Here is a 12,658-nt window from a genome sequence, read left to right on the forward strand (position 1 = left end):
GGTCATGGCAGGAACTTTTGATTGGAACATATAGAAGGGAATTCATATCTCCCAGTTTCTCAAAGGAAGGAGGAGAAAGGGTGGACCAGATTGGGTTAAGACCTTCCAATGCCAAAGCCTGTTTGGGAAAAGTGAAGGTGTTTTTGGAACACATGGGTATGTAGTAGAGTGCAGGCTCGGAGCATGAGGACGGCTCCAGCTCATGGTACCTCGGACACCTCTAACACCTGGTGGGGCTCAGGACAAGGGCGTATGGGACAGCTAGCACCTGAGCAGGAGCAGCTGACTACGACCAAGCCTGGGAACATGTGACAGTGGTTTCCTGAAGCTCACATCAGGTCTCGTGCCCTTGGAAACCACCTCAAGGAGAGTTCTGGAAGCTGACACTTTAGTCCCCAATAGGTGGGCTGGATTCTTCCACTGCAAATAATGCCAAAAAGGCACTTGCCTTCCCCTCCAGCCCTGGAAGGTGGCCCTGAGCCTGCTTGCCTCCCTTTTACTGCCCCGCCAAACACCGACCAAGGTCCCACCCTGACACCAGACACCACCGGAAGCAGCCCAAGTTCATGAAGAACCATCAGCAAATGCAGACAAGTTCGAGAAAAGAAAACCAATGACAGAAGGAGCACTAAATGAAAACCAAAAAACCAAACAAAGAAAAGGACAGAAGGTCCAGCAGTGCCATGGATTCAGTACATTTCTAAGAGAATATGGCTTTGGAGAGATACACCATCTGGGTGGGAAGGACTGGACAGGGCAATAAAGAAAGAACGGAAAAGCCACGGTGAGCGGAGGATGCAAGACTGGAAAAAAGAGAAGGAAGAGTTGGGGAGGCTTTTTTACTCCCCCAGAGATGCCATTTATGAGAGAAAAGGGGACTCAAGACTCACTCCCAGCGGCACTGGTGGGATTGGCAGCAGAGAGAATTACGTGAGTAGGGGTAGAAAGATTGGTTACGTCATGGAGCTGGCTGAGGACCGAAGACCGCCGGCGCACGGCACCCTGAAATGAACCGCTTCTCTTGAAGGTACTCACTACCTCCATCTGTGGGAGAGAAAATGAGATAAAGTTTGGCTTGCACTGTTGTCCCGGCTACTGCGCAGGGGTGGGGCTGGGCGAGGACAAGGACCACACTGGGCACAAATCGTGACAGCAAAGCCTCATCTAGGTCACCCAGCTCCCTGGCAAGGCCATGGCCATGGCCCAGGCTGGCCTCTGTTTCATCCACCAAGAGAGGTTTTGCTGAGCCAAATGATTAGTGCTCAGAAGACTGGGAGGGCGGGTGGTTAATAACGAGGCACACTGCAAACATTTTGTCATTTGCATTCACGGTAAGCTCATGGCAAGCCACTCGTCAATAAATACCTGTATCTGGCAATACTTTGTTATCCTAGGTCAGTGGTTTTCAACCCTTTTTTTTTCTGCCCCAACAAACCTGAGGGATATGACATGCTTCTGTTAGAAATAAGGCTCGCTGTGTCGGCGCTCCTTGATTACACAGCAGCCCTTCCCTGGGCGTGTCCTCATTTACATGATGTCTCACCCTGCCAACCCGTCTTACCCCACTCCCTGGGAGGTGGGGCCATCACTCTCCTTCTACAGCTCATCCAAGTGATTGAAGGGCACTCAGGGGAAACCTCAGTGGAAGAATGCATTTTAAAAAAGGGGAAGGGAGCCAGAGGCATGATAGGAGGGAGAGCAGAGAGCCTGGACTCTGGGGAACAGACTTGGCTTTTTGCTTTGTCCTCCACCCTTTAAGTTTCCTGGGAGTCAAAAGGGAAGTAGATATTTGGAAAATGAGAACCATGTGGCTGAAATCGCTGGGAGCTGTAGTGTCTTTGGACTTCCTGACCTGGCCTTGGACTGGTATGGAAGCCTAGGGGCAGATCAGACCCAGGTGTGGGGTTCCAAGGAATTGCATCTGAGTGGCCCCAGCGAATGCCCTGCCACTGTGAGATCATGTGCGTAGATTCTGGGAGGCCAGCCCAGTGTGGCACACTTGTGGCCACGTCTTTGGGAATGCCCTCAGTGCGGGAGTAGGGGGCAATATTTTCGTGTCTTAGAAGGTGGATCTGATTTCTGGAAAGTGTTTTATAGTTTATTGGATGATGTGAACAGCAAAGCAAGTATGTATTTCTGGAGCCTGCAGCTTACTGTGTACCTGCTTTGGGCCCAGGACCTGCCTCACCCTCAAGCCCCACAATGGCTATGAGGTGGCTGCCAGGTTCAGTGGGGTATCTGACACGGGCCCAGGCTTCTTGGAAGGAGGCAGGGTGAGTGCTCAGACCGCCCTTACCCCAACCACAATGAGTATGTCTGTCATTCAACCCTTGGGCATGCTACAGAAAAGGCTTATTGTCATGTATTCAGCTGCTGAGGTCCCCTTCTGCCTAGCACATCCCTCTCTTGAGCAGCGGAACCTCATGACCAGGACTGACACCTGTGAGGAAGGCAAACCGAACCCACACAGCGGGGGGGCTGGCACAGTGCTGAGTGTGTCTGAACACACAGAAGGAAGACGACCCATGTCATAATGTTGCTGACTCTTTGCAGGGGTGTGTCTCCTCCTTAGAATGGGTAGATGTTCCTGAGGCTATGGAGATATGTCTGTCTGAAGAGGAGACTCTTCCTGTGGCAAAGGTGATGAGGGAAGGGAAATGTGCTCTTACTGCCTCTGACTTGGCCTCTCCCTGTGGCATCCTGATGGATTGATGGCATCAGTCAAAATACCGCAGAATTGTCACCCATCCTCCCCTCCTGGAAACCCAGTTGCTGCTGAAGCTTCTCATTGGTTTATAATAGAATGTGAACTACATTGCGTCATGAGTGCTCTGAAAAGCTCCACATTCTGGGTTTCAAGGACTATTTTTTTTTTAAATTATGGAATGGCATCCTAACGATCAGATGCAATTCATAAGTTAGTATGAAATGATTTTGAGAGCAAGTAGAAGGTTAGAAATGCCTTCATTTAGCAACATGAAAAGTTGTGCTGGCCTCTGAAATCTGAGGAGCAGTTTTGTGGTTCATAAAATCCAGAAATCTAGGGCCAACTGTCTAGACAAATGTTTCTCATAGCATGGGGTGTACCTACAACCTGGGGGGCGGGGTTTAACCAGGTATTTTGAATAAAAAAGAACAGACACTGTTAAAAGGTGAGCTAAAGTACCAGTTGGTTCAGCATTGTTGAGATGAGTGGTGAATCTGATGTGACAAAGTCACGATCTCTTGCAGGAATGAGTGGCTGTATGGAGAGGGCGTGGAGTGCACCAGAGGGTCAGGGGATGGGGACTTGGTTGTCAGCAGACCCATACTGTCACTGGGTGACTTTGGTTAAGTCCCTTCTGTCTGAGCACATTTCCTCTTGTGTAAAGGAGGGACCTGACTGGCAAGTTGTCTGTATGGACACTGGCAGTTCGAACAACCTAGAAGTCCAAGACTTCAACTGCGGGGACCCGCTCTAGTAGCCTGGCAGCAGTGGCAGGCCCAGGGGCCCATAGGCACACAGAAGACACAGACACGCAGGTGGCCAGGGTGCTATTAACCTCCCCTGAGATGCTTCAGATCAGGGCAGAGCTGCTGCCTCAGCTGCTAGAAAAGCTAGGCTCACCATCTTGCATTCACTGATGAAAGCAGAAAGGCTGACCAGGGGCGCAAGGTGCTGCTGTATTCCCTTCCACCCTCACCCCTGCCAAGGCTCAAGCCAGTTTCAGGCTCTGCACGACAGACAGACAAGAGCCCATCTGGGCCAGGCCAGGGTGGATAGGGGCTCACAGTTGAGTGGCCAGAAGGCAATGAGGAGACCTAGACATCTGGCTGCAGAGGCTACTCCCATTATTCTACCATGCACTCAGTGTTCCGCCAGACCTAAGACATTCTTCCCTGGCCACATGGGCACACCAAGAGGAATGAGCCGGAGTCCTGGCCTCCTGTTTCTCCACTGCAGAAGCCCCTTGGACCACCGGGAGCTCCTTAAACATGCAGTTCTTTGTGCCACCACACCCAGCCCTAAAGAATCCCAAGCTCTTGGGGGCGGTCCTAGACTCTGTAGCTTTGGAAAGTTTCCTGGGGTTTTCTGCTCCTCATTGATTCTAGCACCCTGGGCTGGGTGCACAGATGGCTGCTCATGGGGAGAAATAACTGCCATAGCTATGTGTGCCAATGGTCCATGAGGTTCCACAGTGGTAGAAGGGAGTGGACTCTGAGAAGGCTTCACAAGGCACTGGCCTTTGGGTGGGCTGCTGCAGGAGGAGGAGGGGCTCCAAGGGGACATGGCGGGATCTGGAGCCCAGAGAGTGGCCAGCATGGAGGCACAGCAAAGCAGGTGAGCAGAGTGCACATCTGGAAAGGCAGCAGGGGTTATAGGGGCACAGGGTGCAAGGAGTGACACCAAGGGGCAGGGGCTTCCAGGGCACCGTCTGGACCCTGGACTTCACCCTTAGGACAGGGAGAGGGGCTACATGAGCAAAGGTATGGAAATGGTTTTGGAGGGGCCGAGCTGACCAAAGGCTGGCAGAGCAGGCAGGAGGCTGGGAACTTGTGGACAGAGTTGAGGCTGGAACCTGGGGAAGAGAAGAGGGGTGCCTGAGGTTGAGCCCCATGAGCCCGCCAGGGACTGCGCAGGAGCCGTGTGCACTGGGAGGTAGACTGGACTTGGGGTGGTGCAGGCACAGGCTGCTGAGGAAGGGTGCTTTGGGTACATTGCGTGGAAGATTCTTTGGGATGAGTCTGTGGCACTGTGTGACAGGCTGGAGGGCAGACATCAGGGAGAGATTTGTTTCAGGTCCTGCCCCAGACCAAGGGTCCTAAGGCAGGAAGTTACCTAAATAAACTTGAGAAGGGCCAGATGGTATCCTTCTTTCCGGTAGGACCCTCAGGAGGAGAAGCAATTGGAGCTAGGTCAGGAGCCGTGGGGCTGGGAGTCCTGGGTTGGAGGTGAGGCATCAGGAAGCACAGGAAGAGCAGGGGCTGGCTAAGCTGAGAGGAGGTTTCAGGGGCCCAGGGAGGCAGTAGGACTGGGGACTTGCATTTGGGGAGGCAGAGCTGAGCTGACGAGCCATGGCAATGCACCAGGTGTTCAGGGAGACCAGAAGAGGGTTTGAGTTGTCTCTGGGGCTCTGGAGTCACTAGTCAGGAGCTGGGGGGCTGGGAGGAGGTGAGCTGGGGGCTGCAGGGCCTATGGTCTGGGCCGAACCTGGTGTGGGTACTGTGAGTCATCCTGGTGTGAGTGTGGCCCTCCAGGGTTCTTGGCTGGGCAAAGGAAGAGCTGGTTAGTGATGGGCACCAGGAACTGGCCAAGAAGAGACCAGTGTCCATGGAGCCTAGTGGGGCAGGTTGGCAGGGGCTGAGGGAGAAGCTGAATGAAAGGGGGCTGCAGGTGACTCAAGGGGTCTGAGTGCTACGGGCTGAGGGTCAGGTAGGATCCTCCAGAGGTGGGGCAGCTCTCAACCACTTCTTCCTTCCCCACTGGGGTCCAATGCCCCTGGGTCCATGGGATTTTCAACACATGAGGGTCATGGCAGGGTAGACCGATGTCTCAGTGGGAGGCTGGGGTGCCACGTGGGAACAAAAAGTGAGGTGGAGAGGGGACAGCATGTTGCCAGGGAGAGCAGGGATAATAGCACTTCCAGAAGGGCTCTGGGAAAAGCTTCAAAGCAGGAAGGAAGGAGGAACAGCCTGAGCCTGAGAACCGTGAGGATGCCTTGCAGACCTTGATGTGAACCTCTGGGACACTGAGGGCAGAGGCTAGGCTGCAACGGGATCACAAATGAGTGTGTGGGAACATCATGGAGAGACAGCAAGTATGGAGGAACATTCTGGCAAGAAGGCTGGCTGGGAAGAGTTGGGGGCAGAGAGCAGGGTGGGCTCTGCCAGGTGGGCTCCTGTGAAGCCTTGGCAAATGGCCACGGCTGGGCAATCACTGTGGCTGCGTGACTTTATAGAGGACTGCAGCCCTGGTATTTGTAGAGTGGTGTGAACAGAAAGGACCAAATGAACGGTGAACTTGCCGAGGGCGACTTGAAATGGGCATCTAGGTCATCCTGTGAATGTCCCTTTTCTGTGACCTGGGGCAGTTTCTTCCAAATACAGGGAGGCCCAGCAGCTCCTCGGAGCCCCCAGAGAAACAGCCACTGGTCGCAGAGCACACCTGTAGTTTATACCTGTTCCCACTATGGGGAGGGCCACCTGTGCTCTGAGGGAGGTGTCAGGGACAGGCCGTCTCAGTGCCACAACTGCTGGTGGGTACATCTGTGGATGGCACAGGGACACTAGCAACTGCCCTTATGATCGCGGCTGCGAGACCTAAGGGTTTCCCTGTCAGTCTCAGTCTCAGGCTCACCTCACCCACTCTGCCTCTTGTTTGATTGCCACCCTCTTGAGGCAGAAAAGCCAGAGTAAGCTAATGGCGTGGCAGCTTACCTGTGTCTGGATCCGGTTGAGTCCCCGGAACCAGAGGATCTGGCCTCTGCGGAGTTCCCGCTCAGCATGGTCAATCTCTTCCTCCCCCTCGGCCAGCTCCTCGTCGGTCATCTCGTCCTTCCCGGGCCCATGGCCTGCTTCCTTCAGGCACTTGAGCTGGCTGGTGGGAATGGTGGCAATGACCTGAGGGGCCAGAGGCAAGGGACAACAGGCAGAGGTGGCCATCAGAGCAGTGCTGGGCTTTTGAGGGTGGGAGCTCTGCTGGGGCCCAGAGGGGATCCAGACTGCTCATCTCTCTCTGACAATGTCTGAGGCCGTGTCTCCCTGAACTTGGGACTGGACATCCCTTCCTTGTCCCTGAGGCTACAGGCTTGGGCTGCTTTTGCCTGCTGCCGAATCCATTCTCCAGAGGGAGAGCCAGCCTTTTTCCTCTGGAGGGCTTGTTTCCCATGTTTAACCAAAGAGAGCAGACCCAGAGCAGTCCCTGGGGAGCTGAGTGTGGAGTATTTCCCAGAGACAGAGCAGTGATATGGCTGGATGCCAGGGTCGTAGGCCGGGAAGCGCGGGTGGGCTGCAGCACGCCAGTATGCATGCCTATGGCTCCTCCTTGCTGTCGCTCGGCCACCTAGAGGGCCAGAGGAGCATGTGGCGCAACCTTCCCACATAGTGGGTGAACTGAGAGATTTGCCTTACCGGAGGGAGCTCTGGCCTGGGCACCCCCAGTCCTTGGGAGGGAACCTCTAGGCTCCTGGCAGTCCTGCCTAATGAGAAGGTCTTGGTTTTCTGGGCCAAGGGCCCTGCCAGGTAGTCTGTGCTGACAACAGACTGCGCTCTGCTGGGGGCTTGGACAGAACATATGAGTTTGACCTGCAGGGGCTGCAGACTGAGTGGCTGAGGTCAGCCACGTGGCCGCTCCAGGCCTGCAGGGCCGACTCCCAGTAAAGTCCCTGGGCACCACTGCTCAGGGGGGCTTCCCTGGTGGTAGCCCTCTGTGCACGTTGTCACACATCATTGCTGAGAGACATTGTGCTGTCTGCACGACTCCACTGGCGGGGGACCTGGAAGCTTGCTCCTGGTCTCTCTTGGACTTGCCCTGTGTATGCTTGATCTTAGACTTCCAGTCTCTAGAGCTGTTTGAAAATATCCTGTGCTGTTTAAGCCATCCAGACTGTGGTATTTGCTGTGGTGGCCTGAGGTGAGCAACACATAGGACAAGGTGGTTCCTGGACCCAGCACTCTACACCAGTGTTCTAGGTCTCAAAGGGACATGCTTTCACAGGCCTGGGCCGGATCCTCCTGCGCTCTGAGCAGCCACAGCACCCAGGCTCCTTCTTCCTGACTTCATCCCCAGGAGCTGTGAGCTCCCCTCTGTGCATTGCTTTAACTACAGCCCACAGAGCTTGAGGTGTCAGAGTTTCACTTTTCATCAGCTCAAAGTATTTCCTCATTTCCTCAGAGATTTTCTCTTTGCTTGTGGAGGATTTAGCAGGATGTTGTTTGTTTTCGAATTTGTGGGGATTTTCCCAGGCATCGAGTTTAAGGGGTGATTTGCAGGCCCTATCATGGAAAGAGGAGTGACAGGTGGTTTTGCCAAGACCCTGTGACATCCCAGCCATGGCCCTTTGCCTTCTCTCTGCTGACATTGTCACTTGTGGCCTTGCACCTGAGTCATGGCCTGTCCCAGGTCTGAGTCCTGCTGAGTGTGCCGCCCACCCAAACACGCTGCAGGTTTTCCTAGGCTCGGGCTCTGAGGCTCTGGAGCAGAGAGCTGGGGCAGGGGTCCCTGGGCTGCCCGTGATTCCCTGCCCTTGTGCCCAGCACCAGCACTGTTGCAGAGCAGACAGGAAGGGTGCTGGACTATGAAAGCTGACGAGGCAGACACTCACCTGTCCCCAGACCAGCTCCCCAACGCCAACAAACAGGCACCAGAGCCACTGCTCCGTGGACAGGGGGGAGCAGCTGAAGGGCTTTCCACCAAACTGGACGATGACAATCTGCAGGAGAGGGGTGGGAGGGAGGCGGGGGTCCAGCCGACACACTTACTGATACCACCCCCCTCCTTCAGCACTTGGGGCCCATCCTGCCATACAGGCTGGCCCTGTTGCCCTGCTCAGAGACTCAGAGGGGCTGTTGGTTTTCCCAGGCAGGTGGGCTTAGCAGATTAGCCACATTTTTAGCTTCTGTAAACTGGATGCTTAACATCTACCTTGTGTGCATACTCTGGACACCCTGGTGATATGTCTGAGCCAACTTGCCTGAGCCTCTTGCTTCCTCATTGCCTCCTCCTTGAGAGGAAGCCCCAACCCAGTGGTGAGTTTTTAAAATACAGACTAAACACCTCCACTACTAGGCTGTCACACTTCAGGCCACTGTCCCCCATCCTATTCACCCAGGGCCAGGTTCCAGACAACCGGGAACAGCACTCTGCCCCAGAACCCTGAAATCACTCACATGAGCCAATCCTTAGCCTGCTCACCCTGCGTCACAGTTCCTCCCTTAGGAACTGCAGTAAAGGCTATTTCTTGCCCACAGTTCCCCATGCCCCCTCAGCTTCCTCACTGATCCAGGTGCTTTCCCCGAAAGTCCCCCATGGTGCAACAGACCCCCTGCTCCGAGAACTGTGAAGAACAAACTATTTGGGCCTGTTGGCCTCACTATATATCATATTTTTGGTTAGTATACCCTCTGTTCGAATACTCAGCCTCCTCCGGAGAGCTGACCGACCAGCTTGTCCACAGCACTGTGGCAGGCAAAGATCTGTGTGTCAGTTCTGGTGACAAGCGCATCTCCAAAGGAAACTTGTGGAGTTATGGTAGCCTCCCACCAATGAATCACGTGTTAGAAATGGCAGTGGCAGACCCAGAGGGACCTGCAAGAAAGTCAGGGCTGAGAAGGCCTGATGAGCCCCTCTCTGGATAGTGGCAGGTGGACTCAGGGTATGGCTTGCTTTGATTCACTCAGAGGCCACCAGCAGGGGACATGGTTGCCTGCTCCCCCGCCTTTCCCAAGAATGGGGCCACTCCTCCTTACCTGGATTGCAAAGGTGCCCAGGACGATGGTGCAGAAGATGGGGTTGCCAAAGATGCCATGGAAGACATTGCGTTCGCCATGGATCTTTCGGGCATTGATCTCATTGAAAAGCTGCATCATGACAAAGGTGTTGAAGATGATGGTGTAGTGTTCTGAGGGTGGTGAGTGCAAGGGCGCGTTCCTCCCGCTGTCAATGTCGAAAAAAAGCTCTCCTGCAAGTCGAGGGGCACGTGAGGGGGCAGGGTCCCAAGCCAGGCACAGCCCTGACCCCTCTGTGAGACAACTGTAAGGGGTGAGTAAGGAGTCCCTCACCCCATAGGTGAGGGGCAAGGTGAGGGGCTGGCACTGAAACCTAAACCCCAAGGGCAGGGATGGAGTTGAGACAGACTCCTGGCACATCTTTTCTCATTTGCCTGTTGGGTCAAGTGTGGGGTGGGCTGGGGAGGACTCAGAGGGCTGCAGGGTGCAGGGCAGCCCAGCCCTCTGCCCTGCCTCTAGGCCTCAGGTGGCAAGCACAAGACCCACGGGCCAAATCCGGCCCTCTGCTTTGTTTTCTCGACCAGGCACCTTGTCTCTACCTGGCAGCAGCGCCAAGCTCTCGCGTAACTGTTAAGGAGTAGTTACATTCATACAGTCCTAAAATCACATTCGGCCCTTTGAAGGCAACCGCAAGGCTGATGTGGCCCCCCAGTGAAAGTGAGTTTGACACCCCTGCTCCAGGACAAGGCAGCCAGCCCAGCTCCTCGGGCAGACCATGAGAGGCTTCTGCTCCTAATGCATGAGAGAAAGGTCCCCCAGGGGGCCTCCTAGATACTGATATTTGGACCCCCCCCCCGACCATGAGTCCTGCACACTGAGCTTTGAATCTGCCCCTAGGAATATGTGCTAAAAGCTGAGCCTCACCAGGCTCTGGAGTACTGTGCTGGTGACCCAGGCCACCCCATGGTCTAGGGTTGCAGGTACATGGGGAGCACTCCAGCCTAAGGGAAAGAGGTCACAGACAGACGAACCACCAAACTCACCTCTTATATAAATAAAGAAACCTGCTCAATGGAGCCTGCCTGACATAGAAGAAAACTCGGAGGAGGACTGGATAGCCGACACTGGCACCAGGCTTCCAAGGAGCAGCCAGCGTGCTGGAGGGCTTGGTGCCCTCCATATCTGGGCTGCAGGCACAGCCAGTGGCTGAGGGCCCTATGGCTTTCGCCCTGTGCATCCTCTGTGCAGGCACTCCCCATCAGTTCCGCCCGCTGCTGTCCACACTCCCACCTGTGCCTTCTCTCCCCTCCCCAGCCCACTCCTTCCTTTGTGTTTTCTGACCCTCTCTTGTCCCCTTCCCTCCTCTCCTCCTTCTCCTCCACCCCGTCCCTCTTTCCCTTCCCTCCTCCATCCCCCTTCCTGCTCTCCCTCCTCCTCCTTATCCTTCCTCTCCTTCCTTCTTCTTTCCCTCTTTTCCCGCTTCTTCTCCTCCACCTTCCAGCTTCCCTTCTTTGCCACCGTTCCTCTACCCCGTTTCCTTCTCCCTCCTAGCTCCTTGCCCTCCTTCCCCCATCCCTCTTCCTCTCCCCCTTCTTTCCTGTTCCTCTTCCTCCTACAGCTTCCAGCAGAGTGCTCTGGTCATTGTCCCCTGGAGAAATAGTCATGGGACGAGTGGACAGATGGGTCAATGATCTGGGTCTGGGTGTATAATGAGAAATGCCACCAGCTCTATGGAGTGATGAACAGTTTCTCAGCTGCTCAGGGGCCCGTGACACCTAGGTGGGGCGTACACAGAGAGGAACGGCAGGAGGCGAGGGCCGAAGGGACCTCAGTGCAAATTGGGTCCTTGGGTGCTCATCTGTGCCTTCCACCACCTATAGGGTCGGCAGAGCCCGTGGGGTCAGTAACAGAGCAGTGTGTCTCTGGGCCAACCTACCCACGAACAGCAGCGTGAAGATGATGGTGAGCTGATAGACTGCATGGCCCAGGATGTTCTTCATCATGGTTCGGGAGATCAGGGGCTTGTCTCGGCCATATGGCTTCCTCAGCAGCAGTGACTCAGTGGGCGGCTCTGTCGCCAGGGCCAGAGAGGCAAACGTGTCCATAATCAAGTTCACCCACAACATCTGCACGGCTTTGAGGGGAGAATCCTGTGGAGAGGAGGTAGTTACCCCAAGGTGGGGCTGGAAACCCCATCGGCACCCAACTCCTGGGAAGAAAATTAGCTCAGGATCATTGTCACTGCAAGTTCATTTTGTCGAAAATTCAGCAAACCCAATCTTCCCATAGAATGTTTTCTTAAGGTTAGCAGAGAGATTTTCACCGGGCTTTCTGATTCCTGCTTTTAAAATGTTGCCAGTTTCCCTTCTCCTCTCACCTGGTGGCAATGATCTAGATTCTAGAAGGTGCGGTCCAAATTGTTAGCAGGTTGACAGTTGCCCCAGACTATGAAAGAGCCTGACTAATGGGGTGGTCTCCTGCTCTCCCACACCCAAGGGGCAGGACGAGGTAGAAACTCTGCACCGGACTCTCTTTCTCCTCATCACTTCTGAGTTGTTGGTTAAAAATAAGACTCACAGAAGCCAGACACCAAGGACCACATACTGCATGATTCCATTCTTATGAAACTTCCAGAACTGACAGATCCAGAGACAGAAAGCAGATGAATGGGTGCCAGGGGCTGAGGAAGGGGAGAGTGGGGAGTGATTACTTAGTGGATATAGGGGTGATAAAAAAAGCTCTGAAATGAGATAAAGGGGATGATTCCACAACATTGTGAATGTACTAAAAACACTGAGTTGTACACTTTTAAATGGTTACATTGGCTATTATGCTGCAGTTTGTGTTCTACAAATTTTATCTCAATAAAAAACCTTTGAGAGGGATACAAATTCTGGACACTCATTAATGGGAAGAATTGGACTATTGATAGAGGTGGAGAGGCTCTTTCAAAGGTGAAATATGGAGTTCCCAGAGGACCTAGCACTTCCACTGGTGGGTCTAGACCCAGGAGGATGGAAAAGGTCAGTCCACAGAAAGCCTCATCCGTGCATGTGCACAGCAGCATTATTCAGAGTAGCCAAATGGTGAAACCAATCCAAATGCCCATGGATGGAGGAACGGACACACAACATGTGCCGTAGCCACACAATGAAGCATTATTCCACCATCAAAAGGAATGATGCACTGATCCAGGCTATATAACATGGATGGACCTTGAAAACGTTGTGCT

The 12,658-nt window shown here is 54.1% G+C and overlaps 1 protein-coding gene across 2 annotated transcripts in view; it reads right to left on the reverse strand.

Annotated features, from left to right (window-relative positions):
* Nucleotides 1–12,658, reverse strand: part of ATP2B3 (ATPase plasma membrane Ca2+ transporting 3) — a 48,441-nt gene that overhangs the window by 10,948 nt on the left and 24,835 nt on the right. Inside the window, exons 16-20 of one of the 2 annotated variants that reach the window (XM_037150874.2) lie at nt 11,363–11,576; nt 9,448–9,659; nt 8,304–8,411; nt 6,418–6,600; nt 931–1,044 (exon numbers count right to left, since the gene is read on the reverse strand). In XM_037150874.2, the coding sequence (XP_037006769.1) occupies nt 931–1,044; nt 6,418–6,600; nt 8,304–8,411; nt 9,448–9,659; nt 11,363–11,576 (831 nt within the window). The remainder of the gene's footprint in view (nt 1–930; nt 1,045–6,417; nt 6,601–8,303; nt 8,412–9,447; nt 9,660–11,362; nt 11,577–12,658) is intronic. The other variant, XM_037150880.2, reaches the window with a different exon arrangement.

The sequence above is a fragment of the Artibeus jamaicensis genome, unplaced genomic scaffold, assembly GCF_021234435.1.
Source record: "Artibeus jamaicensis isolate MK-2021 breed Jamaican fruit bat unplaced genomic scaffold, CSHL_Jam_final contig_1417, whole genome shotgun sequence".
Taxonomy (NCBI): Eukaryota; Metazoa; Chordata; class Mammalia; order Chiroptera; family Phyllostomidae; genus Artibeus; species Artibeus jamaicensis.